This window comes from Suillus clintonianus (assembly GCF_016758775.1).
Source record: "Suillus clintonianus strain FC179 chromosome Unknown DEU56scaffold_23, whole genome shotgun sequence".
Lineage (NCBI taxonomy): Eukaryota > Fungi > Basidiomycota > Agaricomycetes > Boletales > Suillaceae > Suillus > Suillus clintonianus.
In genome coordinates, this window is record NW_024539247.1 from 115,031 (window position 1) to 133,043 (window position 18,013).

An 18,013-nucleotide genomic window follows, 5' to 3' on the forward strand; every position below is an offset into this window, starting at 1 on the left:
TTATGTTACCGCGTGCGCGCTATGATAACGTATTGAACGCTGACGTAGTTTGGGGTTCTGTGAGGACGCGGAGCACCATAGCATTAACAGTGGCGGTGTTGGGCCCAACTGTCGGCAGCGAGGTTGCGAAGTGCTAACCAGGTGCTGCCATCACAAGTCATAGTCGTGCCTGTGTGCTTGTGAACCGTGAACAACTTGATAATAGAAAGGAGAAGGCCTAGGGTGGAAAGATTTTCGTTGAGTTCACACCTCTGTTCCACTTGGCGCGCATCACAAGTTTGAGATAAGAATAGCCACAGAACACAGATTATAATATATTTCAAACACCGTGTATTATGTCATATAAACAAATATTGGGCCAACACACCTGAATTCAGACGCAGGAACACAATCACGGGCTTAGGGAGATATCTATTATAGGGCCACAGCTCAGCGCTCAGTGATGATCATCAAAGGGCTGCCGCAAGCCTACAATTCAACCCTGCACAGGGAGGTCCAATTGGAGTAAAATGATTGGGTGATCCTGTGTGATACGGCAATCTACGGCGATATATGGCTTATCTAGGACCCACCTATGATCAACCCAGAATCATCTGAGAACACTAGTGTTACAGACCGAGTCCTGACGCCGACTCGGCGTGCATTCCGATATCCGTGCCGGCAACATAAGGGTACATTGTATTCGCCGCCGGCCTAGTCTTCGGGTCCTAGCTTATTTTTTTTTAGCTTAGCCTGCGCTTCAAACAATAATCATTTGATCGACCGACTCGAAATCGCACGAGTGAGGGAGTGTGTGTTCTGGGAGATATTCAGTCCGGGAGATAGATAGATAAGGTTTTGCGACCTCGACCAAACACAAACCTGACGCAAGGACATTGTGAGCACAGACAATACAAGTACCTCTCCTTTGAGCCTCGGCAAATCCCGCACATAGTCGCGAGAGTCAGAGACAGCGACGCGAATTCGAATGGAGTGAAGACGACAGCATATCTCCATTAACTTGTCCCGCATCAACTTCGGAAAACGATCAATGACATGGCATATAGTGGGAGCAGATACTGATAGGAAAACTCCGAGTCCAATGGGAAACTGTTGAGCAGCCGTGAATCGCGCTCGTGATACTCCATGATGCTCGAAATGCCTGCCGCGGCGCAAAAGACAGGTGGACACGACTGACACACCATCATCATCAGATTGATAGACAGATATAACAAGTGAAACAAGGTGAGAGTAAAATTGGAGATCAGATTTGAAGACGAGGAAGCAGCCGCGTTCCAGAATAGGAGGAGAAAAGATGGCAAGGACTTCGTGGCGAGAGGGAATAATAAATACAAACATGAGGAGGCCGCCCGGTTATACACCTTAATTAACTATATATCAGTTATAACCTATGTAGTACCCCAATCGGGTCCAGGAATCTCCGATGTCACAGGCTGGGGGGTCTTCGAGGAGTCCTAGCGCCACGGCCGGTAACTCACGAAATGGCCGTATGACATCTTTGCGTTTCATGTTGGTGGGTCTTCAACGTTTTCGTAACGTGCATCTTGATTCCCGATTTCTGATTGTCACTCTAATATTACTTTGGCTAGTATTAATATGGGCGTGTTCAAGTTACGCAGCACACTTGCTGTTCCGTACTCAGTACTCAGTCCTCGGTGCTGCACCGATTTTAATACCCTCATTTACACGCCAAAAGAGACTCCGACTCACTGAACCATGTCTTCTCCATCTGTTGACACAGAAAAATCTCTTGCCCCTCCAGGGCCTCCCCCAACCTTCGTTGAAGGGGGCCTCAAAGGGTATTTGACTGTATTCGGTGCATTTTTTGCCTTGTTCGCCGCGTTCGGTCAATCGATGGCGTTTGGAAGCTTTCAGCTATGGTATTCGCAAAACCAGCTCGTAAACTATACCGCGTCCGATATTTCGTGGATTGGCTCAGTTCAGCTTTGGGTTTTCTTCATTTCAGTGAGTTGCCCATTCATCATTCGTCCTTGAATTTAATGCATTTAATACTTTCAAGGGAGGTGTTATTGGCAGGCTCTTCGACGCACATGGGCCAACATTGCTCCTTGCTTCGGGAACCATCATCTTAACGTTTTCTCTCATGATGACATCCCTGGCTACAAAGTACTACGAGTTCATTCTCGCCCAAGGGGTCGTATTTGGTATTGGATTCGGACTTTTGTGAGATTCTAAATCAGAGTCCACGGAACCTGCCCAACTAACGTGTCCTTGTTTAGATTCTTTCCGTCAATGAGTGCGACCGCCACACACTTCATGAAGTACCGAGCCACTGCTCTTGGTGTCGCTGTAGCCGGCAGCAGTGTCGGTATGAATTTTTTCTTGGTTGTCACTGTCGCTGCTGACAATAACTTCCAGGTGGCGTCGTGTTTCCCATCATGTTGCAGCAACTCTTCAATAACGTGGGATTCGGCTGGGCAGTGCGCATCTCTGCATTCGTTTGTCTCGCATGTGGCGCTATAGCCACGGTAACTGTGTCCAGTCGGTTTCCCAAACGTAAACCTGGTCCATGGGTCGACGTGGCATCTCTAAAGGATGCTAATTATGCAATTTTTGTGCTAGGAAGCGCCATTACCTGCTTGGGTAAGCTATCATCTTGTTGAATGCCGAATCTCTTTCATACATCCACCAGGTATCTTCGTGCCGATGTACTATATTGTACAGTATGCCGAAGGTTACCACGCCTCTCAGTCCCTGGCATTTGGGGTCTTGTCGGTAATGAACGCAGGAAGCGTGTTCGGACGTATCGTGCCGTCGATTGTGGCTGATCAGATTGGGAGATACAACACGTTGATCCCGTCCACAGCGCTGATGGGGATCTTTACTCTCGCACTATGGTACCACGCACACAACATTGGAACGATTATGGCATATTCTGTCTTCTACGGATTTTTCTCTGGAAGTTGGTTCGCGTTGCAAACGTCTTGCATCGCGCAGATATCAAAAATGGAGAAGATTGGAGTCCGGATGGGAATGGCATATAGCTTGGTTTCTTTCGCGTGCGTCTCGTTTTTCGAATCTGATTGTACTCTATTGATAACTTTGAGGACATCAGCGCCCTTGTCGGCGAACCAATTGCGGGTGCGATTCTAACCCGGGATAATGGAAGTTATACGGGGATGATGGTTTTCACCGGAGTATCCCTACTTCTCGGCTCTCTCGTTACCCTGGCCGTCAAGTTAAGAATAAACAGCAGTTTACTGGCAAGAGTGTAGGTATCAATAGTAATAGACATTCTATTCTAGATCAGTTCTATATACGTACAAACGTTTCGTCCTTACATATGTTAGATGTCATACTACTCACAATAGTCAGGAAAGACAAGCCGCGAATCGACGTAGGGTACCGGCACGGTCAAAAGTTGATGTTTATAGACAGCCTTTGAATAGACACCGATTGTTGACCGCTTATACTCTATCGAAAAGCCACCCTATCTCCTGGTCGAGAAAGTCTCAGTCCGAGTCTTTCGGCCTTTCACTCCAGAAAATTGCCCGTCTGCCGTAGGAGCAAGGGTGGTCGACTCAGATGAGGATGAGGGGTCATGTGTGCAAATGACGGCTTGCCGGTGGGGGCCCTGAGATAGGAACAAAGTCTGTTGCGTACCTTAACGACACAATTCGTAGTCGTGCTTGTGTGCTTGTAAAGCGTGGTCTGACTTCAATCACACCTGAGTCCTGTGTTGATTTTGCAGCCCTGCCGACGCCCATCACTTTGAGTTTGTGGAGATAAAAATCAAGTAATCCTGTGAAGATCCTGGTCGGCAACTTGGCACTCCAGTGGCTCACTCACCCAACTGATGCTGTGCATATACCATATCAGTGACCGCATGTTAGACATCTTAAACCAGACTGCCGCGGCCCATCAGCGTTACCAAAGTCTCCGGCACTGGCTATCATTGATGAAAGTTTGTGGTGGCTAGATAGTCTGGACTCTGGAATTTCAAAGATGGAGGGAGATAGGGAGATAGGGAGATATGTATTAGCTGGTGATGTCCCTATCTTTTTAAGATTACGATCGACTCGGCCAAGCGAATACGGGTTTCTAGGTTAACGAAAAAAGAGGTGAGTACTCAGTTGAAAGAATGTGATTTATGCGGAGCTCACCAACCCTATCCGAGTCGCACTTGCTGCAGTCCACCGTCCCCCAAGGTAGGGTGCTATCAACATGAGGAAGGAGGGGCCAATAAAGCGGATCATAGGGGGCCGCAGCCACTTGGCGAGGGTTACGGAACAGGTTAGAACCTCCCAACAACGCTGTGGTGGACCGCCACAAAATTTCATGGATGTTGGATTATCCATACGCACCCCCTGAACAATGATTCGATCAACATTCAACAATTGTCATTTGACTCACTGAGATGGCGAATCTGCTCGTTCAAGCTAGAGAAATCACAGCGGCGCTGTAGCTTGTGACCCAGTGCAACGATTTCAAAATCATATTAGTGATGTGGTCCATATGTCCTGTAGCGCGCAGCAATTCTATTAGTAGAAGGAAGTCAGTTGTTCTCACCTTCGTGATGCGCCCACAGTGTCCATGATGAAATATGAAAGTTAATAATGAAACAGCGAGATACCACGAGGATATCCATCAACACGCTCCACTATCAGGGACGATGGATTCCATATAACGACATGCGCAATACTCCAGGAACAGGCCACACACCTTCAACACATCTGCTAGGCTGTGGATAGCTTTAGTAAATATTTGCGTCATGGTTTCAGCAGGGATGCCGTTGGATGCCGCTTGTTTAATGGCAATGGCACTGGAAGGCATTGTATATGGTGAGCATCGAAATGTGTTTGTTCGTCCTATGGCCACCAACCTAGGGACACCTCTCCAGGCTTCTCGATCCTCATGTTCATGGGTACCATATGGATCTTGGCTTACGAAAAGCGCGCGCAAGATATCAACCGCCGAATGATCGTGGTGGCTATCCTGCTGTTGATACTGAGTACTGGGGTTAGCGCTTCTTGCTTCTTACATCTGGTGTCTTCTGCTAACCTTCTGCAAGCACATCGTCGCGAATATCGCTCGTATTTATGATGGGCTAGTGAAGTATCGCGACACGTACCCAGGCGGGCCAGTGGCATTCTTCGCAGACCCTACCCAAATAACACTTGCGATCATGCACGTGTTTTACGTCTTACAAACTCTACTCGCTGATGGGGTAATGGTGGGTTCATTTTTTTAACCGCCTGTTTCAAACCTTCTTGCCATCTTATGAAAGTTTTCTCGTGAAAGATCTATCGCTGTTACGTGGTATGGCAATCATTCTGGGTCATTATCCTACCAAGCCTGCTATGGTGCAGCGTCGCAGGTTAGTTTGCAGTCATTTTCATGATTTTTTGCTCTCTGACGTTGCATCAAAGTGAGCGGTGTTGGTGTGATCTACAGTTATTTACAAGCCGCAAGTAACTCCTTGGACTTCTTTGCCAACGTGGGTGGCGGACCTTCTCAGTGGGTTACGGCTTACTTCGCCTCGACTATGGCAACGAATGGATTGAGTTCAGGTAAGTACGTTTCCGGGAGCGTAGTGTCGAGGCCCTCATTCCTGAACGTGTCCAGGATTACTCGCATATCGCATCTGGATGATTGAAAGCAAGGTCTCTGCAGCTCGCGCTACGAAGGGCACTATGATGCCAATAGTGCGGGTGCTTCTGGATGCCGCTGTTTTGTACACTGTAGTTCTTCTCATCGCACTAATATGTTACCTGCTCTCGAACAATGGAATGGAACCCGCGGTGGACATGGTGATTCCGCCCCAAACACATGGTATCCGAAACGAAAAGCTGATTTTCTTTTTGAACAACTAGATCACGCCGATCATATCAATTGCATTCTATATGATTCTTATTCGCATCGCTATCAAAAATCAAAATCGCACTCATACCTCGACCAATGGGACGAGACTAAGCAGTTTGCAGCAGTATCCTATGCAGGTCCATATATCCAAACATACGAGCAACGACGGTAACCCAGCATGCGGAATAGGGAATGAAGACCAACCATCGACATCGAAGGAGGAGTCTGGAAATGGATCCTTGCGATCATAACCCAACCTGAACGCCATTTATGTCAGGTCCATGCTTTGGACTTCTAATATTCACACAAACTCAGTTGACGTTGTTGTATCTCACCATTTAATTGTAGTTCTATTCCCCAGTTGCTGGAAAGGGATCGAAGTCTCTTCGACAAAACTTGGCATCACAATCTCGTAGATATCCCAATAGCGGTATCGGGTTTTCAGACTTTAAGCTGAGTAAATCTGAATCTGAATCTTTCAAGAATGCTCCCTGCGTGGCTGCCACCTCACAGGTATTCAACTCCCTTGAGAGTCAAGACTGCCAGGGATGCCATCAATAAAGTGAGACAGACGCACCCGCCTATGAATTAAATCTATCGCCTGAGATTGTTGAATAACGACTTGGGCGCGGAAGGTGTGGGAAGAAAGGTTGCACTGATGATATACCCTTGCATCGCGGTGCGCGAAGAAGGCGTCAACTCGTTGACGTCTTTGAGTATCCTGGCGAATTACACCAGTGGTGCGGGAGTACGAGGTTCCGGTGATTGTGAGCGAGTCGTTGCGAGAGACTCGTCGTCCGATACCTCTTCTATGTGGTTGGGGTCGTCGCATCTGTCAGCGCGATCCTTATTCCGAGCCACTGTATACGCGTCCAGAGTGGATGTATGTGCTTCGTTTCGCGAGGGAATCGCAGCATCATACTCGGAAGTGGGTCTGGGACGCGCCCGAGTCATGTGTGATGCTACTGCGTTAGCCAAATCACTCTCACGCATACCCTGACCGAAATTGGCCCCAAACGCTGAAGTATCCTTCCCAGGAACTCCGGCCAGGGGCCCAGAATTCGAGCAGTTAGTCATTTCGTTGATTGCGCCTCATTTCTGATTGGTGAAATATAGGGCGACGATGCTCGAATTCTCAAATCAAAGATTTGTGGTGGTGGGTACTAGTACAAGAAAAGATCTTGAAGCTGCATTCTTTCGCTTAGTAAGTACTTGCGCGCTATAACGCTCAAACGACGCAGCTCTGTGGCCTGTGACCAAGTGCAGCAATTTCAAAATCATGTTAGTGATGCATATCATGATGCCCATCATGTTGTAGCATTGCGCAGCAGGTCTATTAGTAGAAGGAGGTCAATTGTGCCCACCTTCATAGCCCTGTCCCAGTGAGATATCACCACTGTCAGGGGGGATGGATTCCATATAACGACATACACAAAACTCCAGGAAGACACCCACACCTTCCCACATCTACTAGGCTGTAGACAGCCTTGACCATTATTTTCGCCATGGTTTCAGTAGGGATGCCGATGGATGCCGCTTGTTTGCTGGCAGTGGCACTAGAAGGCATTGTATATGGTGAGCATCGAAAAGTGTTTGTGCGTCCGATGTCTACCAATCTAGGGACACCTCTCTAGGCTTCTCGATCCTCATGTTCATGGGAACCATCTGGACTTTGGCTTACAAAAAGCGCACGCAAGATATCAACCGCCCAATGATCGTAGTGGCCATCTTGCTGTTGATACTGAGTACTGGGGTTAGCGCTTCTTGCTTCTCACATCTGTTGTCTTCTGCTAACCTTCTTCAAGCACATTGTCGCGAACATCGTTCGTATTTATGACGGGCTAGTGAAGTATCGCGACACGTACCCAGGCGGGCCAGTGGCATTCTTCGCAGACCCTACCCAGATAACACTTGCGATCATGCACGTGTTTTACGTCCTACAAACTCTATTGGCTGATGGGGTAATGGTGGGTTCATATTTTTATCTGCCAGCTTCACACCTTCTTGGCTTATGGAAGTTTTCTCGTGAAAGATCTATCGCTGTTATGTTGTGTGGCGATCAGTCTGGATCATTATCCTACCAAGCCTGCTATGGTGCAGCGTCGCAGGTTAGTTTACAGTCATATTCACGAAGTTTTACTCTCTAACGTTGCATCGAAGTGAGTGGTGCTGGTGTGATCTACAGCTATTTGCAAGCCACAAGTAACTCTTTGGACTTCTTTGCCAATGCAGCCGGCGGACCTATACAGTGGGTTACGGCTTACTTCGCCTCGACTATGGCAACGAATGGATTGAGTTCAGGTAAGCACGTTTCCGTGAGCGCGGCGTCGAGGCCCTGATTCCTGAACGTGTCCAGGATTACTTGCATATCGCATCTGGATGATTGAAAGGAACGTCTCTGCAGCTCGCGCTACGAAGGGCACTATGATGCCAATAGTGCGGGTGCTTCTGGATGCCGCCGTTTTGTACACTGCAGCTCTTCTCATTGCACTCATATGTTACCTGCTCTCAAACAATGGAATGGAACCCCCGGTGGACATGGTGATTTCGCCCCAAACACCTGGTATCCGAAACGAAAAGCTGATTTTCTCTTTGAACAACTAGATCACGCCAATGATATCGATTGCCTTCTACATGATCCTTATTCGTATCGCAGTCAAAAGACAAAATCGCACTCATACCTCGACCAATGAGACGAGACTAAGCATTTCGCCGCAGTATCCTATGCAGGTTCGTATATCCAAATATATTAGCAACGACGGTACCCCAGCATACGGAATAGGTAATGAAGACTAGCCGCATCGATAATTGACGGAGGAGTCTGGAAATGGGTCCTTGCGATCATAACCAAACCTGAACGCCACTATAATATGTCAGGTCCAGGCTTTTCCCCAGAGATCTGTTTGGACTTCTAATTTACGTAACATGCATTCACACACAAACCCAGTTAACGTTGTTGTATCTCACCGTTGATCCAGTCAGTTCCCCGTTCGCATTTTTGGCTTACTTAATCCAGCTCGTCCCGGCCCAAAGCTACGCCAAACAGGGATCGTCCAACGATGCTCTAACAACGGTTTTAAATTCTGATCTAGTAGTACTCATCCGTTCACTTGCAGTACTGGCAAGTGAACAGATGAGTACTAGGACGATTCGCATCGTGTTGGCTGGCTTGCGTGAAACGGTATTCGGTAGCGACTTGGTAACGAGTTTCCCAGCAGGTATATATCATGGGCGGCGAGTCCGGTTCGCATCGTGTCGGCTGGCTTGCGTGGTATGGTATTCGGCAGCGACTCGGTAACGAGTTTCCCTGCAGGTATATCATGGGCGGCGAGTCGGGTGCTCCCTTGCCTGCAAACTACTTTATTTTTCTACTCTCACCATGTCTGACATAGTTTGGCGACCAGAAGATGATCCAAATATCAGACCACCGATTCAGGAGGGCCAGGTATACAGGCCAGACATACTGAACGTAATCGGGACGACCCTTGATGGACTGAGCAGGGAGCTGAGGGCTTTAAGTCTCGATATTCATGGTAATCAACCGTTAGAGCGGTGCTTCTCTTTTCTCTCCACGCATCTTATACTGACGCATTTTCGACAGGCCATCCAGAGCTGAAGTTCGAAGAAAAGTGCGTTGGATCTCATCGTACGCATAGCTATGCGCAAACACTCAGCATTGTCACAGATATGCCCACGACGCATGCACTGCATTTATGGAAAAACGTGGTTTCGCAGTGACTAAGAATTATCATCTTGAGACTGCGTGGGTGGCTACCTACACCCATGGACAAGGAGGGCGCGTTTTGGGTGTCAACGCTGAGATGGATGCGCTCCCTGGGATCGGACACGGTTGTGGACACAATCTTGTTGGGATATCCGGAATAGCGGTAGCTCTTGCAGCCAAGGCTGCTATGGAGAGGCTGAACATCAATGGAAAAGTAGTTCTATTGGGTACACCTGGTGCGTCCGTGTCTGCATTTGTGATAGTCGGCTTCGGGATAACACGGGGCAGCCGGGGATGATGGGGATAGCAAGCGTATGCTGTATGAAAAGGGGGCTTATGATGAGATGGATGTGTGCCTCATGTCAGTTCCTCTACCGGTGATCCAGATCAGATGACCAGCGTTACTCAACCTGCTTTGAAGGTCCCATCCCGCATCTGGCCCTCGCCACTCAATTAATTTGTCTAGCACCTTGACTCTCTCTCGCATCACGGTGGAGTATCAAGGCCATGCGTGAGCGTCTTTCATACTTTTTATCGAGTTGCGGTTTCTCATTCTTTGCGTTTGAAGCGCTCACGCTGCGTTAAGCCCCTGGGAGGGACTAAATGCACTTGATGCAGCCGTCCTTGCATATAACAATGTTTCGCTTCTTCGCCAGCAAATTAAACCTACTCATCGCGTGCTCGGCATCTTGGGAGGAAAGGATTGGGCTCCAAACAGTGAGAATTTCACTCACTCTGTAGAAATACTTGGAAGATAATCTTTGAAAAACCAGTCGTCCCGGACAACGCTACAATGCAGTAAGTCGATCTTAGGATTTTCCCGCTTCGATCCCTCTATTCACAAGTACAGGTGGTTGGTCCGTGCTCCCACAACATCAGAGACGGAAGATACCAGGAAGCGCGTCATTTCCTGCATCGAGTCAGTCATTCACTGTCAACATGTCCAATTGATTAAGCGACATCATCTCTATTCGTCACAGAGCAGCTGCACTCGCATCTGGATGCAAAGTTCAACTTACGATCGGACCGATACGCAACGAAATCAGGCAAAACAAAGCACTCGGTATGAAATCACGGCGTGCAGCAGCTTGGTGCTGAATATCATACCAGGTGACGAGCTTGCTGATGTCGTTCTGAAGCGCTATGGTGCTATCGATTCCGAATGGGGTATGAAGAATGCTTCTTCTAATTTCGTGAGTATGTTGTCTGTCCAGGAAGTGCGATAGAGCTGATGTTCCGGACCCACAAGGGGTACATTTCATACAGTGTGTCTAACCTTCATGACCGGGTGGTAGGCAATCTTTGCTAATGAAGTTCTTGTTCGTCAGTGATGCCTAGTCTTCGCCCTAATTTTGGTAAGTAGCGCAAGTTCCGAACCAACGAGCAAGATACTAATGTTTTGCTCAAGCCATCCCGACCACTCCAAACGGCGGGAATCATTCCTCAGGATTCACGGAAGCTGCACGTTCCGAAGTGTCCCATGACGCCTGTTTGGTGGCATCGAAGGCACTCGCGGCTGTAGGCATGCGAGTACTGACTGACGACGTGTTCTTCCAGCAAGTAGGTGTCATGCATCCTTTAGGTGACTTTATTTTGACTGCGTCTGTAGGTCAAAGACACGTTTGAGGAAGATAAGAGACACAGAGTGTAACTACTATCTGTCCGTGGGCGCCTTGTCACTAGGATTAGAGGGAAGAGTTTGTGTATGTCAAATATAGTTACATTGAGTCCGTTCTCTTCTGTCTTCAGCTAACATCCCAGTCTGAAACCGGACGTTCTGGGACTGATATCGGGTTCTGACGTATCTTCCGTGAGTATCAACCTACACCAAGTTAGTAAAAATCGTCGATAGGTGCTCATTCGGGCGAGGTGGCTCACATGCCCTGCTATTTGTCCTCCTGGGTGAGGAGTCACTCGACGAGTAGCTGAAGAGGTGAAGGATGGATAGCCGAAACACTGAGGGTGCGAACAGAGATCGAGCAGCAAGATTGCCGTAGACATAACATGTATATTAACTACAACAAACATATAACTACTATCATTGAAGATTTGAGGCTCGTTGACTGTGATCGAGCCTCTGCGGGAGGGAGAGCTGGAGGTGAACACCGCTCATGAAACAGTATACCTCTGCATAGATGTACGAGAGGGTTGCAGAGACCTCTCAGGGAATGGCGAGGACCTCGCAGGAGAGCCAGGATGGGTTTTGTCCTACAACGAAACCCATTCTAACAGACCGTGGGAACCTCTTTAAAATGGTGCCAAGGGTGTTGAATAAAACATCCCAACTGAACTCGTCTATAATATGCCAAGCGTTCAGGCTAAAATAACAGTATAAAATCTCCCCACACCGACTCGCTCTCCCCCAGCCAGACTATCAAGGAGGAAGCAGTTGTTTCTTTCTGACAATTGCGACCAAACCTGTGTCACACACATTCCAACTCACACATGGTTTCTGCTTCACCCAACTCACTTGGAAGACCACGTCACTGTCAAATTGTGCGTACTTCGTCAAGTCACATTCGGGGGCCTGGTATAGTGGGGGAGGTGTGGTGTAAGGTGGCGGAAAGCCAGCCACAGGTGGGGGCTCACGTCCCGGTGATGGTCTGGTGCCACAAGATTGAAGAGAAATCCACGGCGAAAATAATGAGGACGTTTGGAATTGAACGCGACAGCCGCATTTTGGAAATAATTGTCTCCGGAAAGCCATTCCCACTCACGAAGCTGAACGGGGACGAATTCCTCAGCGCATGGTGGCAAGCCGTGGTCTGTATGTGGCATTATGATTGCTGACACTCTTTATTGTCCCTAACGTGACTACAGGTCATTATACCCTCTGGAAGCACGATATCCATCACCGCGACGTCAATCCTGGAAATCTCAGGGTGCACAGGTCTGATGGTCGATGGATTGGGGTACTCAATGACCACGACCTATCATCGACTCAACGAAATAGGCCTACCGGCAATGAGCACATAAAAGCAGTACCATTCGTGGCAATTGATCTGCTCGAGGTAGCTGCAATTGAAGGCAATGTCTCACACTTGTACCAGCACGATGCTGAATCGTTCGTATGGGTCCTCGTCTGGGTCTGTCTTCGCTATAGGGACGGCAAGCTCTTGCGCGTGAAGGAGGGCAGACTACTCGACGAGTGGCTGACAGTGGATGCTGAAGAATGCTACGACCTTAAGTCCGGCTTCATTCGGATGTTTCGGAAAGAGGACGACCTCGACCTTAAAATCCGTCCTTCGTCGTCGCACAAATCAACTAACTGGAAGCTCGCGGTAAAATGCCTTCACACACTCTATTATTCCTCCAGGGCCAGCGTGCCAGACGATAAATCTGCATTCGAGAAGCTGCTTCTGGTGAACATGAAGTGTGTTGCTCCACGCATACTTCATCCCGTTGAGGTGTCATAAATAGTCTTGTATCATGAGGTCATTTTGTCATGTGAATGCGTTCTCTGGAGATTTGATGAACCTTCCATGGAACCGCATCCATAGATGGCCCGTACACATGATCTTGTAGATATCTCAATGTCATGAAGATTCCAATAACAATAACATTGAATTGATGGTGTGTCAACAGAGTCGATACACCTTCAAGCACAGGGTATCCTATACAATCTTGGTATAATCGTTGTAGTGATGTGGCAGCTACATACGTCAGTGGGTTTGCTGCCGGTCCAACTCGAAAAATATACATAACGTTCAACATTATCCGTAGTACTAGTTACCGATGTAATATTGTCCATGAATCTATGGATAAGAGCTAGGAAAGCTATTATGATCCGCTTCCCTGCTCTTCAACGATTTCGCTGAACGGGGATAGGCTGGTAACTCTTCACTTGGTCCTCGCGAATAATCCTCCATAACCATCTGGTCAATCCAGTTTTCTCCACCGTGATGAAAATAATGATCTGTCGTGCGGACGCGAGATGGATGTGCTATTGGATACAGCTTTTCTAACTCGCGAGCCCGTTGGAGCCTGGCAATCGTGGATGCAGAGGCGTCGCAATCGTCGTGCAAATCAGATGACGATTGATCGACACGGGATATATCCGACAAGGGTAGGTTCCAAGAATACTCTTCGATGTTTTTGTCGGAATATTGAACGGTCGACGGACCTCTGCTGCTTGGACGAACAGCACCGGGAGTGCTCTGGGACTTGAGCCACGCCTGTGACCCAACCCGCGCTGGTCCTGCAGTCGAGAGATAGTTGAAAGGTGTCACAGACAGTATTTGTTTTCTGCGACACCGTACCGCAATGAATATTAAGAAAGCCAGAAGTGTAACTGCTCCCATGATCCCTCCTATAGTGGTAGCTATGGTTAAAGGTAGTTGGGGAGAACCGGTGCTTGACACTGATGTTGGGCTCAAAACCGCCGTACTGGTGGTTTTGAGCGATATGGTTGTCGTCGCAGAATTAAATGTAGTGAAAAGAACAGGGTTAATTGTTGCGATACTCGTGATTGATGGGAGTGGCTCTGACGAAAAGGGTGACACGGTTTGGAAGGAAGTTGACGAGAGGGACAACGACGTTGGAAAACTGAGCGTTGGGAGTGTCTCTAACTGAATAGATGACACGGCTTGGAGGGAAGTTGACGAGAGGAACGACGACATTGAAAAACTGAGCGTTGGGAGTGTCTCTAACTGAATAGATGACACGCCTTGGAGGGAAGTTGGCTGAATAGGTGACACGCCTTGGAGGGAAGTTGAGGAGAGGAACGACAACATTGAAAAACTGGACATTTGGTGGACCCTTACGAGGGAGTACTCTGATGCCAGGAGATCTGGTTCGAATACGGATGGCATTGACAAATGGGACGATGTTGACGACAGGGATGGGTCACTCCAGTAGAGAGAGGGACAGCTGGAGAGACTCTGCAGGTAGAGACAATGTCATCCCTCTCCCTTTACCAAAGAAATCCAGTGGGGGTTGGGAGAACCATGTCAATGGGACTGACCTTTTTGTACCAATGGGTGAGATTTCGCACCCCAGGTGTAGCCTCGACGACGACCAAATGTTTCAACAGTGCAAAGGTGATCTTGCAAGTTGTGTGGGACATGATGCGTGAGCTCGTATGGTACTGATTGATAGCTCGGATGGTACTGATTGATTGTGATCTTGACGTGGTCGGAGACGTCAGCCACTGATGAGTACATTGAGTGCTTTAACACCGTTGTCAAGAATGTAGTTCCGCAACAATGGTTCAAAAAAGGTCAGGGCGTACCAATCATTCATTTGGCTGGGGCTGTAGTCACTAACAGCTGCTTTGACTCGGATGTGTTTTGGGCGCTTAGAAAATCATGAATGATGCTATCCATACCTGAAGCATCTTAACACAGTACTCCGAGGCCGTTAGATACTTCGCAGATGTCCACGAGAACGTATCCATTGAATTCGAATGTTGTTCAAGACCCCTTTCTACATGTAAAATACTTATGAGCGGAATTCGGATGCAAGAAAGTCCATTCGGAGTGTTTCAAACAGCTTACCACGCGCAATGGTCCACGAGTCCACGCTGGCACGGATTACGAAGTCCCTTCATTATGAAAAAGATCTGTTTCCGAGAGAAGTAGGTTTGCTGCGACGTGCGTCTGCCATTCCTCAGTAATAGATATAAACTTACTTCATGTCGTTGCCAGGCGCCTTGGTCAAAACAAGTCACTGGTCCAGTTGCGTGAGATAAGCTCGAGAACCAGAGAGACGTGCGCCCTCTTGCCAGAGATGGATGCGAGCCCTATCGGCATAATCTGATCTCGAACATGTCGGTCCAAGTCGACAAGCAGTAACTGAGTAAGTAGTGTGGGAAAATTTGCTATCATGTTGCAAAATAATAAATCACAGTTCAGTTCCAGAGTCTTGACCGATACAATGCAGAAATGTGTTATCTCTTTCCTAAGCGTTTTGGGCGCAGCGATAGGTTGTGGTGCAGGCAGAAGTCGGTGAGCCATGTACATAACCATATTATGTCTGGCCCTCTCGCCGTCAGCTATCAAACGTGCCGCCTCCGAGTGAATTCCGCTTGACGCCTCAACTCAGCATCGCATTGAGATTGCACCATTCACTCCAGAGTAGTGCTTGAGCCTGAGCGCTGAGGTTTGGCGTGTTCCACGAGCGCTATTCACTGGTGAGCCTCGGCCTCTAATATCCGTTCCCGGAGCAGTTCCTGACCCTGATGTGCATGACATTGTCATTTAACATATTTCCTGTATAGTCTGCATGGGCTAAGCCTTGTATAGTTACGATGTACGATGCTGGCCGCCAGCATCGTGCCGGTACAAGGCTTAGCCCTCGTTCGTCTGGGTCTGTCTTCGGTATAAGGATGGTGAGCTAAACCTAGTTGAATTAGAGACACAAGTCCATGCACTCAATCGATGCATCCCTCACTGTGGGTCACACGGTCTCGTTAGTAGATCTCTCAATGTCATGAACACTGCAATGTCATTGAAATCGATGGCGTGGCTTGTCAACGGAGTCGATATATCTTCAGGCAGGGGTATTTACAATTTACAACTTTGATATAATCGTCTTGTAGTGATGCGGCAGCCTCATCATCCAAACGACGAAGCCTGATCATGAAGACAAGCATACATACGTCAGTGATTTGCTAGCGAGCTTGCCAACTTAAGAAAGATACATGATACTCAACATCATCCGTGGTAGTGGTTACCAGTGGTACTATTATCTATGGCTCTACGATTAAGAGCTAGTATAACCATAACGATGATCACGGTCTGCTTCCCTGCTCTTCAAAGATTTCGCCGAACGAGGATAAGCCGGTAACTCTTCACTCGGTCCTCGCGAATAATCCTCCGTAACAATCTGGTCAACCCAGTTTTCTCCACTGTGATGACAACAATGATCTGTCGTACGGGCGCGAGACGGATATGCTCTTGGATACAACTTTTCTAGCTCGCAAACCCGTTGGAGCCTGGCAATCGTGGACGGAGAGGCGTCAGGATCGTCAGGCAAATGAGATGTTGTACAATCGACACGGGAGGTGTCTGGCGGGTGTAGATTCCAAGAATACTCTTCGAGGTATGCGTCTGAATATTGGACGGTCGGTGGGCCTCTGCTGCTTGGACGAACGGCACCGCCGGTACTCTGGGACATAAGCACCGCCTGTGACTCAACCCGCGTTGGTTCTGCAGTTGAGGGAAGGTTGAAGGGTGTCACAGACAGTGTTTGTTTCCCGCGACACCGCACAACAATAAATATTAAGAAAGCCAGAAGTGTGACTGCTCCCACGATCCCTCCTACAATGGCAGCAATGGTTGAAGGTAGTTGGGGAGAACCGGTGCTCGACACTGATGTTGGGCTGAAAACCGCCGTACTGGTGGTTTGGGGCGATATGGTTGTCGTCGCGGGATTAAATGTAGTGAAAAGAACAGGGTTGATTGATGTGATACTCGTGATTGATGGGAGTGGCTCTGACGGAAAGGGTGACACGGCTTGGAGGGAAGTTGACGAGAGGGACGACGACATTGAAAAACTGGACGTTTGGGGGACCGTTAGGAGGGAGTACTCTGACGCCAGGAGATCTGGTTCGAATACGGACGATGTTGACGAATGGGACGATGTTGACGATTGGGACGATGTTGACGATTGCGACGATGTTGACGATTGCGACGATGTTGACGAATGGGACGACGTTAGCGGGAGTAATGACTGTGACCGTAGGGAAGGCGTCGGCAAATTGGATGGCGTCGATGACTCTGACGAAAGGGACGGCAATAACGACAGCGACGAGAGAGATAGGAACTCCGGCGGTGAGAGGGACAGCGGGAGAGATTCTTCAAGGAGAGACAGCGACATTCCAATCCTTTTGCCAAAAAAAATACAGTGGGGGTTGGGAGAACTACGTCAATAGGACCGACCTTCTTGTACCAATGAGTGAGCTTTCGCACCCCAGGTGTAACGAGGACGACCAAACGTTTCGACAAAGTCATCTTACGAGTTATGTGGAACATGATGCATGAGCTTTGATGGTATCGATTAATCGTGATCTTGACTTGGTCGGAGACGTCTCTGCTAAATCAAGTGCTTCAACACCATTGTCAAGAAATGTAGTTCAACAACAATGAGCAATGAAAGTTCTGGGCCTACTAATCGTTTAGTTGGCCAGGGCTGTAGTCACCAACAGCTGCTATGATGTATTTTAGGTGCTGAGAAAATGATGAATGATGCCATCTACACCTGAAGCATCTTGACACAGTAGTCACCTCGCGAGCTGTTAGATACTTCGTGGGTGAACTACTGTCCTGCGAAATCCCTTTCCACATGGAAAATCAGGTTAACAAGGGCTAATACTTATGAGCGGAATCCGGATGTCAGAAAGTTCGGAGTGTTTCAAACCATAAGTCCACACTGACACGGATGACGAGGGCCCTTCATCATGAAACAGATCTGTTTCCGAGAGAAGGTTTGCCGCGATGTGCGTCTGCCACTGTTCTTCAGTAATAG

General features: G+C 48.3%; 7 protein-coding genes across 7 annotated transcripts; 5 read left to right on the top strand and 2 right to left on the bottom strand.

Annotated features, from left to right (window-relative positions):
- Positions 1–1,376: 1,376 nt before the first annotated feature.
- DEU56DRAFT_884792 (major facilitator superfamily domain-containing protein) lies at positions 1,377–3,475 on the top strand. Its single transcript, XM_041356171.1, has 7 exons — positions 1,377–1,513; positions 1,590–1,965; positions 2,021–2,184; positions 2,241–2,329; positions 2,380–2,604; positions 2,654–3,020; positions 3,077–3,475. Exons 2-7 carry the CDS (start codon positions 1,717–1,719, stop codon positions 3,234–3,236), a joined length of 1,254 nt encoding a protein of 417 aa, XP_041210123.1. The 5' UTR covers positions 1,377–1,513; positions 1,590–1,716; the 3' UTR covers positions 3,237–3,475.
- Positions 3,476–4,526: 1,051 nt separating this feature from the next.
- Positions 4,527–6,245, top strand: DEU56DRAFT_260171 (uncharacterized protein). The gene is made up of 7 exons (XM_041345339.1): positions 4,527–4,802; positions 4,862–4,980; positions 5,033–5,194; positions 5,263–5,338; positions 5,391–5,531; positions 5,587–5,771; positions 5,835–6,245. The coding sequence occupies exons 1-7, from the start codon at positions 4,733–4,735 to the stop codon at positions 6,072–6,074; spliced, it is 993 nt and encodes a 330-aa protein (XP_041210124.1). The 5' UTR covers positions 4,527–4,732; the 3' UTR covers positions 6,075–6,245.
- A 1,083-nt stretch (positions 6,246–7,328) lies between these two features.
- On the top strand, positions 7,329–8,619 carry DEU56DRAFT_733896 (uncharacterized protein; the record flags this gene model as incomplete). Its single annotated transcript, XM_041348356.1, has 7 exons — positions 7,329–7,398; positions 7,458–7,576; positions 7,629–7,790; positions 7,856–7,931; positions 7,984–8,124; positions 8,180–8,364; positions 8,428–8,619. 7 exons carry the CDS (start codon positions 7,329–7,331, stop codon positions 8,617–8,619), a joined length of 945 nt encoding a protein of 314 aa, XP_041210125.1.
- Positions 8,620–9,080: 461 nt separating this feature from the next.
- Positions 9,081–11,198, top strand: DEU56DRAFT_884796 (uncharacterized protein; the record flags this gene model as incomplete). The annotated part of the gene is made up of 14 exons (XM_041356172.1): positions 9,081–9,356; positions 9,425–9,452; positions 9,509–9,783; positions 9,836–9,908; positions 9,969–10,058; positions 10,116–10,264; positions 10,321–10,345; positions 10,398–10,466; positions 10,528–10,610; positions 10,658–10,740; positions 10,797–10,812; positions 10,876–10,902; positions 10,956–11,107; positions 11,157–11,198. Exons 1-14 carry the CDS (start codon positions 9,203–9,205, stop codon positions 11,196–11,198), a joined length of 1,266 nt encoding a protein of 421 aa, XP_041210126.1. The 5' UTR covers positions 9,081–9,202.
- Positions 11,199–12,190: 992 nt separating this feature from the next.
- DEU56DRAFT_733642 (uncharacterized protein) lies at positions 12,191–12,963 on the top strand (the record flags this gene model as incomplete). Its single annotated transcript, XM_041348344.1, has 2 exons — positions 12,191–12,314; positions 12,368–12,963. 2 exons carry the CDS (start codon positions 12,191–12,193, stop codon positions 12,961–12,963), a joined length of 720 nt encoding a protein of 239 aa, XP_041210127.1.
- Positions 12,964–13,229: 266 nt separating this feature from the next.
- DEU56DRAFT_260264 (uncharacterized protein) lies at positions 13,230–14,806 on the bottom strand. The gene is made up of 2 exons (XM_041345340.1): positions 14,511–14,806; positions 13,230–14,457 (listed from the first exon to the last, which is right to left on the bottom strand). The coding sequence occupies exon 2, from the start codon at positions 14,356–14,358 to the stop codon at positions 13,303–13,305; it is 1,056 nt and encodes a 351-aa protein (XP_041210128.1). The 5' UTR covers positions 14,359–14,457; positions 14,511–14,806; the 3' UTR covers positions 13,230–13,302.
- A 1,362-nt stretch (positions 14,807–16,168) lies between these two features.
- Positions 16,169–17,537, bottom strand: DEU56DRAFT_260295 (uncharacterized protein). Its single transcript, XM_041345341.1, has 2 exons — positions 17,428–17,537; positions 16,169–17,372 (listed from the first exon to the last, which is right to left on the bottom strand). The coding sequence occupies exon 2, from the start codon at positions 17,363–17,365 to the stop codon at positions 16,250–16,252; it is 1,116 nt and encodes a 371-aa protein (XP_041210129.1). The 5' UTR covers positions 17,366–17,372; positions 17,428–17,537; the 3' UTR covers positions 16,169–16,249.
- Between the last annotated feature and the right edge of the window lie 476 nt (positions 17,538–18,013).